At 38.6% G+C, this 22,141-nt stretch overlaps 1 protein-coding gene across 16 annotated transcripts in view; it reads right to left on the reverse strand.

The window, feature by feature from the left end:
- Positions 1–574: 574 nt before the first annotated feature.
- baz2ba (bromodomain adjacent to zinc finger domain, 2Ba) overlaps positions 575–22,141 on the reverse strand; it is a 97,291-nt gene continuing 75,724 nt past the window's right edge. For 3 of the 16 annotated variants that reach the window (XM_077199380.1, XM_077199388.1, XM_077199379.1), the window contains 25 exons: positions 21,423–21,639; positions 21,241–21,333; positions 21,093–21,154; positions 20,843–20,908; positions 19,964–20,029; positions 18,637–18,681; positions 18,210–18,236; positions 16,189–16,254; positions 15,775–15,915; positions 14,447–14,698; positions 12,638–12,861; positions 11,548–11,622; positions 11,070–11,298; positions 10,905–10,967; positions 10,121–10,265; positions 9,270–10,024; positions 7,475–7,742; positions 7,170–7,325; positions 5,922–6,082; positions 5,532–5,833; positions 4,906–5,041; positions 4,664–4,810; positions 3,181–3,464; positions 2,948–3,091; positions 575–2,078 (listed from right to left, as the gene is read on the reverse strand). In XM_077199380.1, the coding sequence (XP_077055495.1) occupies positions 1,922–2,078; positions 2,948–3,091; positions 3,181–3,464; positions 4,664–4,810; positions 4,906–5,041; positions 5,532–5,833; positions 5,922–6,082; positions 7,170–7,325; positions 7,475–7,742; positions 9,270–10,024; positions 10,121–10,265; positions 10,905–10,967; positions 11,070–11,298; positions 11,548–11,622; positions 12,638–12,861; positions 14,447–14,698; positions 15,775–15,915; positions 16,189–16,254; positions 18,210–18,236; positions 18,637–18,681; positions 19,964–20,029; positions 20,843–20,908; positions 21,093–21,154; positions 21,241–21,333; positions 21,423–21,639 (4,281 nt within the window). In that variant the 3' untranslated portion in view covers positions 575–1,921. Of the gene's footprint in view, positions 2,079–2,947; positions 3,092–3,180; positions 3,465–4,663; positions 4,811–4,905; positions 5,042–5,531; positions 5,834–5,921; positions 6,083–7,169; positions 7,326–7,474; positions 7,743–9,269; positions 10,025–10,120; positions 10,266–10,904; positions 10,968–11,069; positions 11,299–11,547; positions 11,623–12,637; positions 12,862–14,446; positions 14,699–15,774; positions 15,916–16,188; positions 16,255–18,203; positions 18,237–18,636; positions 18,682–19,963; positions 20,030–20,842; positions 20,909–21,092; positions 21,155–21,240; positions 21,334–21,422; positions 21,640–22,141 lie in introns of all 16 variants that reach the window. The other 13 variants (XM_077199382.1, XM_077199392.1, XM_077199381.1 and 10 more) reach the window with 8 other exon arrangements.

Genomic DNA, 22,141 nt, shown 5'->3' on the forward strand with positions numbered 1-22,141 from the left:
ATATCCATAGTATGAACAAATATATATACTATGAAAGTCAAAGGGGTCCATCAACTGTCTGGTTACCACAATTCTTCAAAATATCTTCTTTTGTGTTCAACAGAACAAAGAAAGTCATACAGTTTTAGAAAAACACGAGGGGGAGTAAATGATGACAGAATTTCATTTTTGTGTGAACTATTCATTTAGGTAAATCTGATATCTCGTACAACTTATTCCCAATTGTACAGTTTGTATCTTGCCATGAAAATAAAACTATATACTATATATATATATATATATATATATATATATATATATATATATATATATATATAGTTCAATTTGATTCTATTTTTCATTGACATTTTTTGCTGCCCATTTAAACACCTGAATAAAATTGGTAAATAGAATGTATATTGCATTAATATTTTTAAATGATTTAAAAAATCCATTGATTGATGCATTTCTGATAGTATTTATTTGTATTTATTTTGCTGCATTTGCATTCCCATTTTAAAATACTAAAAACCTGACCAGTAAATGAGACCACTGACCATGGAAAATTTAATAAAACAACACATTAGACACTGGCTGGATTTAAAAACATCCTTTTAATAAGTCCGTGCCAAACATCCACACACTCGCACAAACACTCTCTCGCACACACACTCTTTCTTTCTCTCTCTCTCTCTCTCTCACTCACACACACACACACACACACTAGTGAAAAATAATGCTCCTACAAAAAGAACGCTACCATTTGTTTCCCACAATATCTTTAAATAAAATAACTTCAAGTACTCTGACGCAGGTACAAAAAAACTCTGTTCTAGCTGCCTCCAGTGGGCCACGACGCACGCGGGAGACTCAGACACATGTGGTTACAGAACGCCTGCTGTCCATCTCTGAGCGGCTCTGGGGCCAGGGATACTGAAGAATACTCCGACAGTTTTCATATGGGTTCAGATATGAGTTTCGTACAGTATGCCTTTGAGAGGAGGCCGTGATGTGTTTTATATAAGAAAACAATAACATTACGAAACGGAAAAAACAAAACAAAACAAAAAAGAACAAATTATTTTCCCTATACCCTGTTCTGAAGGGCAGGCACTACTAAGATTAAGGAGACCACAGTGTTTTGTAGAGGATATGTATATACTGTACAAACAATAAATGTATATTATTAATCACTTTAAGACTAAAATTAATTGCTACAATCATTCTAAGGCATAAACAATATCCAATGTCTGAAACAATATATACACATCATTCCAAACAAGACTCAATATATTGACATTAATAGACAGTATGTACACATGGGTGCCTCCTGCTTGTCTGTGTGTGTGTGTGTGTGTGTGTGTGTGTGTGTGTGTGTGTGTGTGTGTGTGTGTGTGTGTGTGTGTGTGTACAGTGATGCCATTAGTTCACTTTCAGAGGGTTGAATACTCTGATGCCACATGGCACAGAACAGTGTAAACAGTTTCTTTCTTTTTTTTCTTGGCTTTGTTTCATATTTGGAGAGGAAAACACAAACAAATAAACATTCCATTAGATTTAAAGCAGTTTTGCTGTTTCTTCCTTTTCATAGAAAATGAAGAGTGGACCTCTCTTTTATTAAGTCATAAATAATCATTTAAAAAAATTAAATACATTCACTATAATATTAACGATAAAGTAAAAATACAAAACCAAAATAAAAAGATATTTACAAGTAGTGGAAAGGGATTTTTCTCCTTAGTACAGCTCTGATGGTTGAAATTTCAGTGCGATTTCTCTTTTCTAGAAGGAAATGGTATTGCACAAAGACACCCTCTGTCTTGTGTCTCTTTGGGTGTTGATGTGTGATTGGTCGGTCCTGAAGGGTCCTGGGTTGCAGAAAGAGTCTGCTTCTGAGCCCCGGTCGCAGGTTTGAAATGACAGCCTGTGGTCTGAAACCACCTCAGTTAGTCTGCTTCAGCAGCTCAGTCCACCTCTTCTCGAAGAACTTCCTCATGTTGTGCCCGGACCGGCCGATGTCCGAGTTGTCCTCGTTGAACTTCTCGCAGTTGTCGAACACCAGGTTGACGTCGATGATGAACGTCTCTAAATTCTGATATCTAAAGAACACAGCAAAAATGCAGGTCGGTTACTGCATCTTTATCTCGTTGTTAAAGGTTCATGAAACACTAAAACATTTTTTGGAGCGTTTACGGATATGTATGTGTTGCACATTATGGACAGTGTTATTTTAATGCTAAGAGGAAAGTTTAGGCATTTCATTTTTTATAATTGGATTTTGTTATTATTTTCTTGATATTGATATGTTAATTTGTAAAGTGTATAATTTTGTTAAAAAAAACAAGTATTTATTTATGAATGTTTGTTATTATTTTTATAGTTCTTATTCTTATTAATATTTTATTTATTTATTTCAGTGGAAAGGGTTGTGAAGGGTGGGGTTTGTTAATGCTTTGGGAAATATTTTAGAGACGAAAATATTTATTATAAATTAATAAATAAATAAATACATACATACAGTGTATATATATATATATATAATTTAACTTTTAGGTGACTATTTTCATCCAGAATTTCCATGCCCCCTTCTATGGAACCTCGTTTCTGCCACCAAATAAAAAAATTCTCACAATTCTCTGTTTATATCTAACAATTATGGGAAAAAAGTAAGAATTGCGAGATATAGGCTTGCAGTTGTGAGTTGATTAAATTCTGACTTTATTTCTCAGAATTGCGACTATTTCTCAGAATTGCAACTTTATAATAACATTACAAAAGACAAAAAGTCAGAATTGCAAGATATAAACTTGCAATTGCAAGAAAAAAAGTCTCCCCGGCACCATATCCTTCTCCCCTCCACTCTAAAGATTTTACTTTTTCACATTTTTCAAAACTGTGAGATCTGAAAAGTGCTGAAGAAGTTGGAGGGAATTCAAGACACTTTAAAGCCGAAGAGAAATACACTTACTGGCTACTGACGAGTTTCTCCCGGATTGTGGAAAAGTCCATGGGTTTTTTAATGACTTTGCGGTACCCTGGGACAGATTTGAGGTTAACAGGTGTGAGGAAGGGCCAGGCATCCTGATGACGTTCCAGTTCAGCCAACAGAACCCTGAGAAGTACAAACGTACATGAGGTGTGCATAAAAAGCAACATTACATCCACAAATACACATAGAAAATGAGAGAATGCGAGTGGTACCTGCAGAGGCCCAGGTCCCGGTTGTTGTCTCTGGCTGTTTTGGCTCTTTTTACGCAGGCAGGGCTGTCTGGTTTGGGTGCAGGGGGGGTGGAGGTGTTCTTCTTTGCCTGGGTGGAGGTGGCGGCTGCTTTCTTTGGGGTGTTGTTGTTGCTGCTGGTGGCTTCCTCTTCTTCACACGTTTCCGTCTGCTTCTTGCTTTTCTTGACGGATTCTGTCTTTTTTCCTCCACTGGCTGGTGGCGCACGATTCGGAGTCTTCTTAGATTTAGGTGACTGACCACTTGCCTGAAATGGTGGACAGGACCAGTTCAGATTTACAAGTTAACATACAGGAATAACACTCCAAATCAGCCAGTGAACAGTACACATCACTGCTCCAAGTGCTACACTAAATTATTACAACTCATTAGCACTTGCAGTCACTTTCAGTCACTTCCACTGATGAAATAAGCAAAAACATATTTATTATCATTATTTATATAACTACTATTCATTATTATTATTAAATTCTGAATCCTGCATGTGAAAGGCAGGGGTGCAAAAAGGGGTATGGAATTTTTAATCAAATAAATGCAGCCTTGGTGAAAATGAGAGACTTTCTAAAAAATAAAAAAAGAGAGAAAATTTAAAGGGTTAGTTCACACAAAAATTAAAATTCTGTCAATAATTACTCTCATTTCGTTCAGAACCGTTAAGACTTTCGTTCATCTTCGGGACACAAATGAAGATCTTTTTAATAAAATCTAAAAGATTTCTGTCCCTCCATTGACAGCAACACATCTACCACTTTGACGCTTCAAAAAGTTCATAAAGAGATCATAAAACTTATCCATTTGAATGGATTAAGCGGTTTAGTGCACATTTTCTGAAGAGACATGATCACTTTTTATGATGAACAGATTGAATTTAGGCTTTTATTCACATACAAACATTGATCAGCGAACATAAACAGAAGCTCAACCGAACCAGCTTGACTCGCGAGAACAAACCTCTTACGGACGCTCAAACAGGTTACAAGAGATTGAACCTCATTGGTTCTCAAGAATGCTTGAGTTTCCATTTACCATTTTTAATGTATGCGGTGATGAATGTGAATAAAAGCCTAAATTCAATCTGTTTATCATATAAAGCGATCGTGTCTCTTCAGAAAATGTGGACTAGGCATCAGTGTGGACTGTCAATGGAGGGACAAAAATCTCTCAGATATCTCTCTCATATAGATGAGCGAAAGTCTTCCAGTTCTGGAACGACATGAGGGTGTGTATTTAATGACAGAATTTTCACTTAAAACTAACCCTTAAAAAAAAAGAAATAATATTATATATAGACAAAATCTAATTAAGATATAGAAATATAATCTGCGTGTTAAATTTGGTTCATCCAGCTCCATCCAGAAAAAAGTGTCTGAATATTTTAGAGATATAGCTCTGAAAACATGCCCCTCAGCACTTGCACCACTGGTGATATGATCTGGAGGCGGTTACCTTGGAGATGCAAGCAGGGCAGTACCAGTCTCCCTCTGGGATGGTGGTTATCTTGGGTTTGTGGCAATAGGTGTGACACCCCTTATCACAGCCATCACACAGCAAAAGCAGGTCTTCATTATCCCCCTTTCGGCACATCTGACAGTACTGAAAACACAAACAGGCATGTAAGAATTGAAACTACAACATATACATTATGTGTTCCTACACTTATGGACAGTGAAGTTTATGACGTCACTTACCACTTTCATGATGGACCTTTCCCAAGCAATGGATTTCTGCAGCTGCTGCAGGCACATGGCCAGCTGAGAGGAGCTGCGTACCTCAGTCAGTGCTTTCCGCCACAGCTTCATCCCTGGAGCAATCTCTTCGTCTCCCCTGCAACACACACACACATCAGAGAGGGATTTATTTCAAAGATGTCATTTGCCCTTAATGTATGTGTCAGATTGAGTAGCTGAGATCCTGAGATCCACACATAAACACACACACACACACACAGAGGAGTGAAGAACAGGCATACGCTCTATATAGTGTCATACAATTCTGTGGCATGACTTAATACATGAGGAGAGCACAGGATGCTGTGGTGTACCATGCACTTAGAAGTATTAGAAAACAAATCAAGTTTTGACGTTTTCAAACTCCGTCTGTACACTGCTGATTAAAACCATGCAGCCGAAAACAGGAAGGGTGCAGGCAAGGGAGTGCGAGGAAAATGAAACCAAAAAACAAACACGAAACCCGAAACTGTAGCCAGGGTGAGAACGCATGGACGGACGAGCAGAGAAGCCCCAGCCAGCAGAGAGAGGGAGAGGGGGAGGAGGAAGAGGAGGAGAGACGAAGGCTGGCAGTCTGGATGACCTACCCTTCCCCTCCAGCGCTAGTGGATGGAGCAGGTGCTGGGACAGTGACTGTACCCACATTATCCAGTTTGATCTGGATGGTGGTCCCTAAGGGGCTCCGCAGGTACCTTCTCTCGATGTGGCGCTCCAGCTCTGCCAATCGCGTCACAGCGATGTCCAGAGGGTTGCTGGGACGACGGATCAGGCCCTTGTCCGAGCTGCGCTCCTCTTGAGAATCCGCCCCAGGGCGGGGCTTGGGGAGGAGCTTGTGCTCGAAATAGACTAGGTCCTCTCTTTCAGACTGTGGCTCTGGATATGTCCAGCCCTGAAGCAAGGAATTATGGGAAGTGACAGTTAATATAAGAAATGACCATGATTTGATGCATTTCTGGAAGCATTCTAACTGCACTCACCTTGACCTGCAGGCTGGCGGACGTGACTTTGCGCTCCAGCTCCTCCACCTGTTGCAGCAGAGCAATGTCAGTCTCCATGGCCTGCTCCTCCACACACCACTCCTGCAGCGTCTCCACGGAAACCTGGCCCTCGTCGAGCTCCGAGACCTCCATAACTGCCACTGCAAACAAAAAATAAGACAACCGTAAGACCCCAGGAGAAATAAGATCCGTAAGGCACAGCACAGCAGAATTGAGCACATTTTGACAACTGCATGCTCGGCTGAGTCAGTTGCACAGTGGTTTAGAGGGCTTTTATGACTGTTATTTAGGGCTGGCAAATAATAAAGTGCCAAATTTTTAATTGCGGTTATTCTGATTTACTTTTTTGCATTCTATATTGACTAACCTCAGATTTAGAATTTGCTTAAATTTACTCACATTTCTTGACTTGAAAATATACTGTATTCAGTACTATTTAATGCTGTCAAATCGATGAATCAAAATTAATCGCATCTAACAAACATTTCTGTTTATATAACGTGTGTGTATATATATTATTATATTTATATATATTATACACACACACACACACACACACACATATATATGTGTGTGTGTGTGTGTATATGTATATGTATACTCACACTAATATATATATATATATTTTAGTGTGAGTATTTGAGTATTCATTCACACAAAAATAAAATAAGGCGTGGTCTTAAAATTACAAAATTACATTACATGATGCAGGCATAATGCCAGAAAGGGTGAAATAAACAATAAACCATTAATTTTGCTGAAATACATAATACATGGATCAGTTTTGAAAGTATATTGATTGTTTATGTTGCTACGGTTGTTTCTCAGTGAAACAGATCTATTCGGTGAAATGGACACTTTATTGTAAAATAAATCATGGCTGTTAAACAATCACAATCAAGAACCGGAACTATCAGTTTTATTAAATTAAATTAAATTAAAAGAAGACATTCGTTTTGTTAAGTCTTCCCTGGATTTCATTTAGAAAGAAATAAGACAGTATGAAGGACTATCACCAATATTTTATGACACAAACAACTGTGGACTGTTGTGTGGTTTGTGTGTGTCCTGGAATCAATACAGTGAATACAATTAAACTACTGGAAAGTCAAATTATGTTAATGATGATGAATAAACATCATCTCTGGCAGTCCTAACTTTTTTATTTTGGTCTGTTTCCATGGCTAAATCTGTTAGATCAAACACACACTGGCACATGGTGCTCACCCTCTCGGTTCTTGTTGCAGGTCTGTGCGATGAGCTCCATGGATTTCTGCAGCTGTTTCTGCAGAGCTCTCTCTCGGATGCCTCTGCTGTGGAAAGCGTTCACTAGGGCTTTCAGCTCCTCCATGTCTGTCACCTTCCACCAGCCCAGCAGCATGTCTGCCAATCAGCCAAAAACCATTACCATCAACAATCCCAAACAAAACTAGACTCATGACACATTTGTTGATATATTAAATCTTGCAGACTAAACATTCTATATTATTATTTAACAAAGTAGCATTTGTGTGCATGATACCAACACTCACCCTCTGGTATTGGCAGCGCTTCGGGGTGGTCATGATTTCTGGGAAGGTCCAGTGCCATTGGAGAAGGAGCTGATGTAAGCTTCTCCCCAGAGGGAACCGGAGAACCACTTTTGCTGGTTGAGACGCTGTGTGCCAGCAGGGGGCTGGCGCTGCCCTCCACTGAGGGGTACATGTGCAGGGGGCTGCTGCACAGGGGTAGACTGGGGCTGATGATCCCACTGGACCAGCTGCACAAAGGCAAACCAATAAGAGTTCCACCGGGCTTCACCTGTGGGAGATAATAGAATACATGAGATGTAGCAACAATATATGTTATAATGAGTATACTTTATTTATTTTTTTACATTTATGCCAAGCTAAAATATTGTATCAGGTTGAATTGAGAAAAAAAAATATTAAATTACAAACAACTTTTATTTCCGTCATGGGGGCTTTGAATATTGTTGTAGAAAATGGGGGACATTGGAGTCAAAAAGGATGAGAGTCGCTGCTTTAGATTGACAATTTAACAGAAAATTTAGACAGTTTTAAAAACACTTCCACTCGCATAATGTTTTCAGTATCTTAATTCTGTTTAAACTATTACAAAAGTATTATATTGTTTAACACTGACACTAATAATAATAGAGTCCATTTATTCAAACAATATCAAATTGTTTATATGTAATATGCACAGGTTTTGACATTAACACCCGCCAACCCGTTATGCAGTGTAATGCAGTCAGTCCTACTAGCCACTTTGGCGGGTTGAATTTTATATGTAATATACATTTTTCTATTGTAGTCTTTTAAAAAGGCATCTGAAATAATAAAATACGTGCAATGTAGTGTTGTTAAAAATATCGACTTTTCGATACTGAAATATCTCAAACGCTTCCAAAACTCATTATCCGTAGAATAGATACCAGCTGCGCTTTCTCATCTCTCCGACAGCGAGGTTACACACAAACCCACACTCACTCGTTTCATTTTCTCCGGATGAATATTGTTAATGTTACAGGGTTCGAATTTTGCCGTGGAATTACGTATAATTTAATCATTCCTGCAGATTTTGTGCTCATACCCAAAGTGTGCACACATAAAGTCACCTCTCAGTATTAAATTGAGTTATTTTTTGCTGCTTATTGAGAACAGTCAAATACAAACAAAATAATGTCAAAATGCTGGTCTTGGCGAGTATTCACATAAACAAGAAACCGCATGTGTAACAGGTCTTAAAGTGACAGCAGCCTAATATACCTGCTGCCAAATTATGAGATAATATCTATATGGCAGTTTTCCCCATGGTATCGATGTCAAAATTGTGGCCAGTGAAAATGCTGAGCGGCTAGTAACTTTGTAAAACCACTAGCCACAGTGGCTGGTAAGCAAAAAAGTTAATGACAAGCCCCAGAATATGTAATATAAAAGTCACAACAATTGAAGGAAAATAGTGTAATCAGCTATTTTATAATATTACATCAATATAATTGATATTGATTTTAAATCAATTGGATTTTGGCTTTTAGAATTTTTGGTTTCGGCCAAGGATTTTTATTTCGGCGCAACACTAAATGCAATCACCAACCAATCAGAACAAACCAATGAGATTTCACTGTGGGCAGAGCAACCCAGTGTGACATGAAAGAAACAGAAACCAAGGAACCAATAAAACGTCTTGTCTGGCGTTACTTGACAGGGTTGCAGCTGGTCAGGACATAAACTCAGATTAACATGAAAGAGATTCATTGCTTGTAGCTTAATCATGTTGGACACTGTAAATATGAAATACATTTCAAATAGGACGGGTAATTACCTGCAAACTGAGGTTGCTGATCCCAGCAGCTGAGGGGTTCAGAGTGCTTGCAGATGCAGAAAGAGGAAGCAGTTGATGGTGTGGGGAGGAGGTATACGGTGGAGGTGGAGTTTTGGGGGTGTTGCTGTTGTGTGAGGACTGTGGCTGGGTGAGGGAAGTGTCGTCGCAGGGTGAGCGAGGCAGCAGGCTGAACCAGTGGCCGCTGCGCTCGCTCAGGACCTTGAGCAGCTGGTCGTTGGCCAGGAGCTGAGTCTGCGTCAGCTGCGGCTGCAGGATGTGCGCGGAGATGCCCAGCTGCAGAGGAGGAGGGATTGCGTGGTCTGCGTTCGGGCTGCTAGCCTCTGTCAGCTTAGAGGTAGTTGGAGAGTGAGGTGGAGATGATGCTAATGTTGTCTCCATGGCGATTGTTGCCGGGCAGCCGTTATGGGCGTGGCTGAGACCCTTGGCCCCGGCAGGTTTGCAAGGCAGTTCCTGACATTGAGGGCTCTGTGAGGGGCGGAGCTCTGGCGGTTGAGGGGGCGTGGTCACAACCTCTGTTTCCTGCAGTTCTTTTAGTGGGGAGGAGCGCACCTCTTTAATTGCCTCCAGAACAGGAACAATGAGCTTCTCTTCCTCCTGTTTCACCTCCTCCTTCACAGCCTCCTGTATTTCCTCGTGCTGATGAAGCTGCAGAGCTTCCTCCTTGGGCTCCTCTTTGACCTGGACAACTGGAAAGTTCCTTAACCTCTCGCGCTCTTTCTCCAACTCCTCGAGACCTACATGAGAGAAAGAAGGAAGAACAAATTTAGCTAAAATGAATGGTGTGGCTGTTTGTAAAGGCATTTATGGATGGATGGATAGATAAGACTCACCTTCTCCACTCTCTAATCCCTCTATGTAAACCCCTCCACACTGCGGGAGGACCCAGTATCTGCGGCGGTACCGGTCCTGGCCGTATGACATGGACCGCAGGGCATGAGACGACTCAAACAGCTTCCGACGGATCAGGTTTTGCTGCTGTACTCATACAGAAATACACATATGAGTTTGTGTGGTGTGGATTTTATATGTAATTATGATAGGGCTGCATGATTAATCAAAATAAAACCATAATCGCACTATTGCTTAGTGCAATTGTCAAATCGTAAAAGCTGCAATTCAATTAAATAAATACATGCACTGGGTGTTTCATAGTGAAGTGCAGCAGTAGCACTGTGTTCATTTACACGAGAGCAGCTCATCATCTGGTGTTTTCAGTGTCTCAGAGTGGCTCGGTTTGCAGTTAATGCTCCTCTACACAGACTCATCTCTGCATCTGCTCTGAATTTAGGTCGCTTATAAGTTATAACATGCATTTGGGATGTAACATGCACCAATCATCCATTAGTCCAAACTTTCTGTAGAGACACGATCCTCATTTCTGTTCCGAAGATGAACCAAAATCTTATGTGTTTGGAACGACAGGGTGAGAAATCAATGACAGAATTTTTCATTTTTGTTTGAAATAACCCTTTAAGGGCTCCCTGTGGTTATCCAAACAAATTAATAATTATTTTTCTTAAATACTTGATTTGTTTTTTTTTAAAGCAAATTTTATCAGAGAATTTATATTTGTTTTCCCCAAATCATGCAGCCCTAAATTATGTTTGAATTTACCTTTGATAATTTCTCGATCTGTTTCTCTAGCTCTTCAACACTTGTTGATTGGTCTCCCTCATCCTGACACAAACACACACACATATACCGGCTCAGACAATATAAAGATATATGATAAAGGCAGAATCCATGTATGAAAATGCACCTAAAATTAACGCCTTTTACCTCATCACAAGTCTCCACCTTTTTTCCCTTTTTAGCCTCTTCCTCCTCATCATCATCATCCTCATCCCCTGCGTCATCACTGTCCTCATCTTCATCGTCTTCATCATCACTATCCCCAGCCTTCCTCTTGCGCTTGAAACCAATGGCAGAGCAGCCCACAGCCTGAGGCTCCTCCCCTCCAGCGATTGCTTCACGTTTCCCTGTCCGTTTAGCATAGATTGTTTTCATTCTGCATGAACACATGCAGAAATACTGATTGGTTAGTGATGTACATTATGATAATTAATTATGAACATTCAGCACACATCTTTCGCAGTCGGTAAAGAGAAACATCGGTTGTGTTTAATGCATGGTAAAATGCCTAGATTCAAATGTTTGAACATCTACAGTATTCTAGCTAAAAATGCCGTCTAGGTAGGTAAGTTTTGAAACACAGCCATTAAATTAGTTTAAATTAAGTGCAAAATAAGATACTCACTTCTTCAGTTTGCCCTCCACGATACACTCGTCCTTCCTCAGCACATTCATGTGCTCCAGGCTTTTGTCGATCTCGCTGCAAAAACACACAAACAGTTTCGTACTGCTGTAGATAAAAGTGTTATTTTAGTATTAGTTATATATATATATATATATTAAAGTTTTGAATTAGCTTCTATTTTTATTTTTAAGTAAAATTTTATTTAAAGTTAATTTTTAGTAATTTTGTTAAGTGCTTATTTATTTATATATATATATATATAATATGCTATTTGGGTTTAATTATTTCAGGTTTAGTTTTACTTCAGATTTAGCTTTGTTTTATAATTACTAAAACTAAAGCAACATTTCTAATTTTAGTTCAAGTATTTTTATCTAATATTTATATTTTATTTTGTTATAACTAACAAATATATATATATATATATATTATAGTTTTAAAGATAATAACCCTGGTATATACATGTCATACAGTACATGTGTGATAATGCCACAGGATAAACTCAAGCTGTTGAGGTTCCAGTGTTCATATCCATTAAGTATTCAAAGCTCTGTGACCATAACACTATGTGACCTCTCCACTGCCTCTTTATGCACTATTATTCCAAGATGAATATTTCATAGTGCCTAGACAAGCCTCACAGATTAAAGCACATATCACTTTTACACATATCATATACACCAAACAGGAATCATTTGAATTTGAAAATGTCTTACATAAGTGTAATAAGTTGATTTTGTATTGAAGTTGAAAGGTATGTGATATGTTTCTCAAAAAAAGACGGATGCAATTTGTCTAAATTAAATAAAATATTTTAGTTTACCCAATTTTTAAATGTTTTGTTAACATGTACATGCTATTCAGTTAATAATCTATGCATATAACAACAAATTACCTTTAAAAGCAGTTGACCGTTCTTTATGAATTATTACTGCATCACAACTGGAAAATTTTGTTGTATATAATGTGATAACTAAAAAACTGCCATGTTGTGTAACAGCTGCATTCTGTACCAATGTAAACATCAATCGAGTCATGAATCATCAGCAGCTGAACTCTGGAAACATAACTGGAATCTACTGGATCTTACCTGACTATGCTTTTACTGCATGCCAGCTCATTTACCAGGAAGGACAGGACAGAGGCTTTCTGAGCTGGCGTATGGGCCTGAAAGGCTTTAGTCCTTAAACTCAGAGCAAGATCAGCTAGCTCCGTCTGAGAGCAGTGAGCCTCCATGTATAGCTGCAAAACCTCAGACACATTGTCCCGATTCAGACCCACATTGGTCAGGTGGTCACCCAAGATAGACTTAGCCTGGTGGAGAAAGGGGGATAGTTCAAATTCTGCTGACATTTTTTACTAAAGCATCTTAATTAAAAGCAAAATAGATAGATAGATAGATAGATAGATAGATAGATAGATAGATAGATAGATAGATAGATAGATAGATAGATAGATAGATAGATAGAGAGATAGAGAGATAGAGAGATTTATTAGGCACGTCTGATCATTTTTTATTCCCAGGCACAATTTGCCAATTCCAAACCATATTTATATTAATAACTACTATTATTTTTTTATTTAATCATTTATAAATTATATATAATTGTTCATGAAGACTGGAAATGAAAAATGCCTTTAATTCAGGTGTGCAGAATTATTAGGCACGTTTTCTTTTACAGATAAAACAAGCCAAAAAAAATTTAACTAAGACTGAAAAGTCAAAAATTATGAAATGCCCTTGAGAAGGATGCAATACTAATGCAATAATATAAATGGCAGTTGAGGCATGACCATTGGACAGTGAAATGCTCATTGGGTCAGCACGGTCAGACAAAAACAGGTGGAGAAGAAAATACGCATGTTAACTGCAAAAGAATTAAGAATGAAGGTGAAGAATTAAGTGTGAAACCATCAGGAACCCTTAAGTCTTCAGCGCCACCATTTTCCAGACCTGCAACCTACATGGAGTCTCCAGAAGAGCAAGGTGTCAGGGTCTCAGAGACTTAGGTTAGGTAACGAATCCTAAAAATGTACGCCCTCTTAATAAGAATCACAAGCTGAAATGTTCTGAAATACATGAAGACTGTTTTTTTATAGGCTTTACAGACAGATTGAGAGTGACTCTTGAAGGACCAGCACCACATCCTCTCCTACCACTATTTGAAGAATTCATCTTCCAGAATACATTTTAATAAGTTTTGGGAGTTTATTTTTAGTCCATCTCTGCCAAACGGACTTCAGTGTAGGAGATGGACTAAAAATTAACTCCCAAAACATACTGTCAGATTCTGGAAGATGAATTCTTCAAATAGTGGTAGAAGAGGATGTGGTGCTGGTCCTTCAAGATTCAGTCTCAATCTGTCTGTCTATAAAGCCTATAAAAAATCAGTCTTCATGTATTTCACAACACTACAGCTTTTGATTCTTATTAAGAGGGGGTACATTTTTAGGTCATGCCTTAGCTGCAATCTCTAGTATTGCATTCTATTGCATTCATGGGCATTTAATAATTTTTCTTAGTTAAATCTCTTTTTTGGCTAATTTTATCTGTAAAAGAAAACTTGCCTAATAATTCTGCACACCTGAATATAAGGTGTTTTTCATTTCCAGCCTTCATGAACAATTATATATCACTTATAAATGATTAAATACAAAATGAATAGTAGTTATTAAGATTAATATGGTTTGGAATTGGCAAAATGTGCCCGGTAATAAAATATGATCAGAAAATCAACGTGCCTAATAATTCTGCACACACTGTAGATAGATAGATAGATAGATAGATAGATAGATAGATAGATAGATAGATAGATAGATAGATAGATAGATAGATAGATAGATAGATAGATAGATAGATAGATAGATAGATAGATAGATAGAGAGATTTCCCCCTCACCCTGTGTCCTTGAGGTAATCCTGGGTCAGACACAGCAGATGAGAGTAGCCGGACCAGCAGGTCCTGCACTTGCCCCATGCTGTTGCCCAGGTTGAGCAGTCCCTCCTGCAGTATTCCCAGAGTGGGCAACTCAGAGGGATCCATGCCCAGCACCTTCCCGAAGCTCCGCAGGAACTGTACCACCATCAGGCACTCCGCAAACACACTTCCAGGCAGAACCAGACCATGGATACGAGGAATCTCTGGAAGGGGCTGTAAAGGGAGAGAAAAACAGAAAAAGTGAGAAAAACTGTTGTTGTTTTTTTACCACCTGTATCATCTAAAGCAGTATTTTTCTAACTTGTTTCAATAAAAATATAAATGATAAAATCAATAATAATAATAAATGTAATGTCATGAAGTTGTTTTGCTTATACATCCAACATGACTCAAAATTATACTGACAAACTAATACAAAGAAAACTTTTTTGTGATTAAAATACTTGAAGTACCCCTGAGACTTTAAGTTAATATTTCAATAATTTAATGACACATTAGCATGCTCAGATTTCTCTGTAGTCGATTATAATTATAATTAGTAGTAGTATGTTTTAACTCTAATTATAAAAACATAGACAAAATATATTACTGCTGTAAATTACAATTGTACACATGTGCCACATGCTTCACTCTAAAACATGCATACTATACAGTTATTGCAGCCTTTGATTTGATAATCACACCAAGCTATGTCCTGATTATTGTGCAGCCCCATTTATTTATTTTACTTTTACATTCAATATAATTATTAGCTTTCCATCAACACACGAACCCCCTTGCCCTCATGAACCCCTGTTTTGGAAACTCAGTTCTAGATAATAATACAATAATTAGTTTTGTCCTTAATATAGTGACAATAAAAGTCACTTAATTTTGGAAACAACGTTGTCTTTACAGTATGTTAAATTTTTTAATTTATATGAAATTAGGCAGCTGCCATTATATTTTAGATAGGGGGTCCTTCACAAGGAGATCATCAAAATTTGGGGTCATCATTAGCATCAAAAAGTTTGATCCAAGATACAAGGGTGCAAACTTTAAGCAAAATCCTATCTTCATCCCCACTAGGTGGCAGTATTCTGTCTCAGGTGAATTCACTGTAAACAGTTTTGGTAAGATTCGATGTATGACATCATACTCTGAGAGTTCTGATTGGATGAGTCTTTCTGTTAATGGCTCATTTATGGATGAATGAAACAAGTGCATAATCTTACAAAAACAAGCATTTAAAAACTGTTTTTTATAAATGATTATTAAAGTTTTTCTGGTTTGGCCATATATTCCATTACCTTGTGATCTGTCAAACACATGTCTTCATTGGGTTTCTTCATCTCACGGATCAACTCCAACTCCAGCCTCCGGAGCTCCATTTTCCGCTCCTTGTTGAGACGTTTCTCATCACGTTTCTCTTGCCTGAGGCGTTCGCGCTCCTGAGGGGTGGAAGAGAGGCTTTACTAACCGGTTGGATGCCAAATCAGCCGTGTTTGACATTAGGGTATTATGTTCTACAAGAAAACTTTGTTTTGGAGAATGAGGAATGTTTAAGGTACTTTATTGAACTACATCAAAATTATTTGGCAAACACATTCAGGGAGCGTAGCAGAGCAGCTAGACGTGACATGTGAGAAAGCCTTGAGGTGCAGAGAGGAGAGTGGAGTGGTGAAGGACAGTGTTCCTTTATTTATTTATTTTGTTTTGCACACCTCAGCTTTTTTCCGAGCCTCCACAGCTTTCATTAGCATAACGTGCTGTCTCCTCCTCTCCCTCTCCTGAAAAGACAGAATGATTCCATCGTTCAGTGGAGGAAAGCAGAGCATACAGATCCACACAGAGAAAACAAATGAAATATAAAAGCCAGAGACAGACGATAAAACTGATCAGCGTGGTTTAGCATGTTGCACAGAAAGAGAGAGAGAGAAAAAGTAGGTGAAGAACGGACACATTGCTATGGCCAGGATGAGGCAGCCACAAAAACATGTGTTACAGCTGATCGGACGGAAACAAAAGAGCGAAAAGAAAAGCCACAGATGTAATGGGCAGGTCAGAGGAGGAAAGCTGTCGGTGCATCTTGAGTTAGATTAGCGTAGCTACTGTTACAAGCTAACAAGGGAAAATAAAGCAGATTTCCCTCAGTTCTTACAGTGAAGCACATTGTTCTGTCACTGTTATTATGGATTTAGAGTCAACATGAAATCAAAATCACCCCCATTTACTTTCTCAATACACGATTCTGGTATCTTTCTTTAAACGTAAAACTTGCAAATAACTACTTTACAGTTGTAATGGCTGCATTTAAGTCCACTTTCTTATGCCCGTCCCTCACTAACTTCCCTCCATCTCGTTCAATCGGATGTACGTCATTGTTTAAGGTCCAACTAGTGGAACACCCTAGGCCCTTGATCACTTGTGGGTAAATTAAGTGTGAACACTTGAGTTGCTGTTGTGACGTCACAATTGTGTTGAATTGTGGTCTATGGATCTGATTAAAATCGAGGGGTCGAGGGTCTGTCCGTATAAACTGCCCTCATCCGCTTGACAAAGTTGAACGCACTTCAAAATAGCAGCAGGGATTCCCCCGAGGGCAAGTGCTTAGGGTAGCTTACGAGTGTGTGTGTAAAAGTGGAGTAAACGCAGTCAATGTTAAAGTGCACTCAGTAATTTGTTGTTTAGGTTGTGCTACTTATGCCTTGGATTCACGCTGACATCCATGGATGTACCATCATCCAAGTTGTCCCCTTGAAGAGATCTGTTCCATGTAAATTAGAACTTTTATTGGGCTATTGATATGATTCAAGGTTTTATCTTATGTGAGTCTATATGATTTTTAAATGTACTTATGTAAAGTACTATTCATTTTTTTTTAATCAAGACATCTTAAATTACAGAGTGCACCATCAACCAATAGCCAAATAATTATTTATTCATTGTTTTAGAAAACTCACATTCTGGTTTGGCTACATTATAGTATGGAATATCCACATCATTTGTTAAATATCTTATTTTGCCTGGAAAACGTCACATTAAGGAAGTAAAATGGGTTGGGGATGGCATTTCATGTTGACTTTAAGGACAAAGCCAATTAGTCTGATATTTTCATTTCTGACCCACAGATGGCATGAAATGTACAACAGAGGGAAGTGTGAGTTTCCTCAAATTCTCTCATTGGTCAGGCACTATGACCTTTGACCTGTACTGATGATCTCACAGGTAGGACAATCAGCACAGTGCAAATGCAACATTGTGACAAATAGTCTGCCACAACAACATACATACACACACACACACCAACACTCATTTTCACAGCGGTAATGATAATATACAATATTGGGATGACTTTACACATTGGAATGAGGGTGTGTGGCACTTTCCACCAATGAGAGTATATACTCAACAGGCTCCATAGACACACACATACACACACACACTTACACACACACACACACACACACACACACACACACACACACACATACATACATACATGGCACAGGCCTGCTGCATCAAAGCAGTTTTCTCTCATTGACACACATAGCAGATGTAGGCGATGCAGTTTTTTTCTTTTGTTCTCTCTTTTTTTTTTTTTGCTTGAAAAGCCATGCAGAAGGAAAATGTAGTTTTGACAGCAGCCAGTGCTACATTTAAACATGTGCTGCTATGACATCATATCACAACCAGGATTCACGATGCGAGTGTTAGATGTACAGAAGATGAAACATACCCATACCATATCTAGTCTATGCCTCTCCATCTCCTGAGAGAGAGAGTTGGCAGAGTATTATGAGACAGAAAAAAAATCACAGCGTCATTTAAAAAGAAAAGGAAAAAAACAAACAAACTCAAAACTTTAGCCTGTAACCCCAAAGAGACAGACCCCACTCCCAAAAAAGCATGGAAATTAACCAAGAGAAACAGCAGAAAGTTAAAGACAGAACCACATGAGACTCGCCACTTCTAACATTGGGCATAGGCTGAACAAATCTATTTTAGGACACTTTTAAACCCATAATGCACTGCATTTCAGATGCTGACTGTGAACTCTACAATCAAATATTGCTCTTTCCTTCCCTTTCTCCTGCATTTTATAGCAAAAATCAGTACTACTATATAAATGGCCATTATGAGACCTATTATTTATAAGAGTGGTGACTGACCTGGTGCTTAAGAATAACAGCCTGTTGGCGTCTCATCTCCTTCTCCTACAAACACAGAACATAAAAACGATTCAACGCTGCACCAAAACACTCATTATGACACCGTCTAAAAAGAAACCACCAATCAGAATAAACATGTGATTAAAAACTAATTTATACTGTGTGAGAAAAATATGTGTGATGTTGTAAAGACAGCAATATTAAATAACTGCCGTTTATATTGTCATTTTACTACAGAAAATTGTTAAAATATTATCGTAAACATATTGCATTAAAACGTTTCTCCAGATTGCAAGTGAAAAATTCCTGATTTAATACACTACCTTTCAAAAGTTCGGGTTGGTAAGACTTTGTAATGTTTTAGAAAGAACTTAATGCTTACCAAGGCAGCTTTTATTTGATTAAAAAGTAAAAACAGTAACATTGTAAAACATTACTATATTGTTTTCTAGTTCAATAGATTTTAAAATGCAAGTTATTCCTGTGATGGCAAAGCTGAATTTTCAGTATCATTACTCCAGTCTTCAGTGTCACAAGATCCTTCAGAAATCATTCTAATATGCTGATTTGGAGCTCAAGGACCATTTCCTATTATTATTATCAATGCTGAAAACAGTGCTGCTTAATATTTGTGTGGAAACTGCTGTCTTTTTTTGTAACAATGTAAAAGTCTATATTGTCACTTTTTATTTAATTTAAGATTGATTTAATGGTTTGAATGTGTAATTGCTGAATAAAAAATTAATTATTTAAAAAAAAAACGGTAGTGTATATAAACCATTTTTATAAAAATATTCCCACAAAATAACAATGTTGTGACCTACTGTTATTGTGATATTTAAAATCTACAGTAGTAATAGATTTGTTTTATACAGTAGTTATTTGATTTGATAGAAATCAAAGTGTTATATGCTGTAAATAATTGTATGTGTGTATATGATACGAGATGGCTGCAAATCTAACAGACATGGACAAAAAGTAATAAAACTCAACACAAAACTTGACTTAAATAAGGGAGGCTATTTAGAGCAGGTTGTGTATTCCAGTGAGGGCCCCATGTGTAAAAGACATAAAAAGATGCACTATGCATTTTTCATTTTAAACAACAACAGCAAAAATCCAGATGTCAAGCTAATTTTCCCCAACAGGCCGGCAGACATCAGTCAAACAGAGGCTCTGCTCCTTTGTTGTGGCCGAGGAATGTTAATAGTTTGCCGGGCTAGGTGCGAACGACGGAAGTTTTCTGGGGTGGGGGGGGGGTTTCCACGGCGATGATTCATAGTGTGCAGAGTAGGTGTGTAGCATCTCTTCTCACTCACAAACTGACCTTTATTCGCTTTTCCGCCTCCAACATTTTGGCATTGGCAGCCTCCTCTCTTTTTTTCCGCTTTGCCTGCCAATGCAAAACAGGTCTGGGTCAGACCACTGCTGCCGTGCTGAGTATAAACCTAAATTAAACATGCTAAACCAACATCTGTTTTATTTATAACTTATACTAACACTTTGATTGATGAGTCTGCAAGAGGAAAAGCGAGAGCTCGCATCCAAAACATTCACACACACACTCAGGAAAGCCCTTCAGTCTCAAGTCTTGCCATTGTTGGGCTAGCTCAAGCTACAGATCACTGCGTCAGTGATTGAGAATGTTTTCTCCTTAAGTCTGTGTCAGAATCAACCCTCAGATCTTCAAAACTATTCAATATTCCTCGGGCTCTGACAACGGCAATATAAAAAGAAAGCAAAGGCGAATTAGCTGAAAATTTAAATACGTAATTACAAACAGCAAGAAATCCTGTTCAGAATGGCTTGCCAAGCGTGTCAGCTCCAATTTGATTTTGCCCAGCTAAAACACTTTTGAAGCCTCTATAATTGGGTGAGTAAAGTAAACAGTGTCTTCCTCCTGCTACTTATGCAAGAACTGCCATTGTCTGATGGAAAAAAAAAATCTTTTATGTCTAATTTACCTCTGGTTTGAAACACAGGAGGCAGCAAATTTAATATTCAAAAACTGTCCACCAAAACCAATTTAGCATTAGTCCTGACAAAAATTATGCAGAATTCACAGCCCCAAAATGCTGGTGAGTGATTCTTCTGTGGTCCGGGTTCCATGTTAAACAGGAACTGAAGGAGGTGGTGTGTATTTTAAGAATGTTAAGCCTATTTCAACTCTTTTCATTTATTATTTTTTCCCGCAGTCACTTCATACCTCGAGAATCTGCTGTGCGCGGAGTTCCTTCTCCATACGGATTTGCTGAATACGCTTTATCTTTTCCTGGTAGGAGAGGAGGAGGAAGTCTGTTAATTGAAAGTGCTGCTGTGCATTTAAAAAAGTCGAATGGGAGCCAAGCTGCAGTCGCAGAAGCACCTTCAGTTTCCGTTTGAAATGAACGCTTATAATCTAATGTGACATGACCCTAAGACTGACCGAAAACCTCAGGTTTCCTTCTCAGACTCACCTGCTGTTTGAGAATCTTCAACTGTTCCTTTTGCTTCCTCCTCTCCTCTGCAGCCATGATGGCTGAACGAGAGATATAGAATGAGGTTTCAGCGAGATGTATGAACATCTTTGTGAGCAATAGAGTGGTATTCATAAGCAGGGATTACCTTGCTGTTTACGGGCCTCCTTGGCCGCCCGTGCGAGTGCCTGTTTCTCTAGTTTCCTCATGAGCTTCATCTGAGCCGCCTGCCGGGCGATTTCTATGATGAAAACAGACAAATCCCTTGCATCAATATGAATGCATGCATTATTGTATATGAATGAGATAAGTCAAACAGTAGCACTTTACCCTGAGCCTCAAGCTTGCGCAATAGCTTGGCCTCAGAAGGGCTAGGGAAGTCGCTCTCTCCTAGATTCGGAGGGCGGCCCTTTCGACGTCGGCTGCCCGAACCCTCACTGCCGCCCCTCGGCTGCCGCTCAGTGTTGGGCGGACGACCTCGCCGACCCTCCATGGCCAAGATATGAGGGATGACCTCTTCCTCTTTCAGAAGAGCCCACTGCAAACCCTGAGGGGAAGCAGGGGACAGAGGAGGGTCAGACTTATGAAGACGATGGTACAAACACAGAAACTTTCCTAATTTAGTCCCACATAGTGCCAACCCTAATATCACTAAACACTAATTAATCACTTCATGATTGATTGGTAATGTTATTAAGATTGCAGATCCAATTTTAGCAAATGAATTAAAAGCATGAAAAACAAAAGAGTCAAGAGAGTCAATTTTTGATTTCAATTTTAATCAATAAACTGTCCCAACTTTAGCTTCTCTGCATCTTTAATCTTAAGAATCTCTTTCAACACACATGACAGACAAAACATGAAGTAACACCCTGTGGAAACAACGAGCGCTGATTATTGCACAGACTCCCTACAGTTTAAAAGGGGAAATTCAGGCTATCGGGGTTCAATCAAATTCCCTGCCCTGTTCAAGATGAAAGAGAGATACAGGGAGAGTGAAAGAATACGAGCGAGAGAGACAGAGAGAAAAAAAGAACATGGAGAACAAA

This window comes from Siphateles boraxobius, unplaced genomic scaffold (assembly GCF_051911475.1).
Source record: "Siphateles boraxobius isolate OS27281-9 unplaced genomic scaffold, OSU_SipBor_1 41, whole genome shotgun sequence".
NCBI classification, from domain to species: domain Eukaryota; kingdom Metazoa; phylum Chordata; class Actinopteri; order Cypriniformes; family Leuciscidae; genus Siphateles; species Siphateles boraxobius.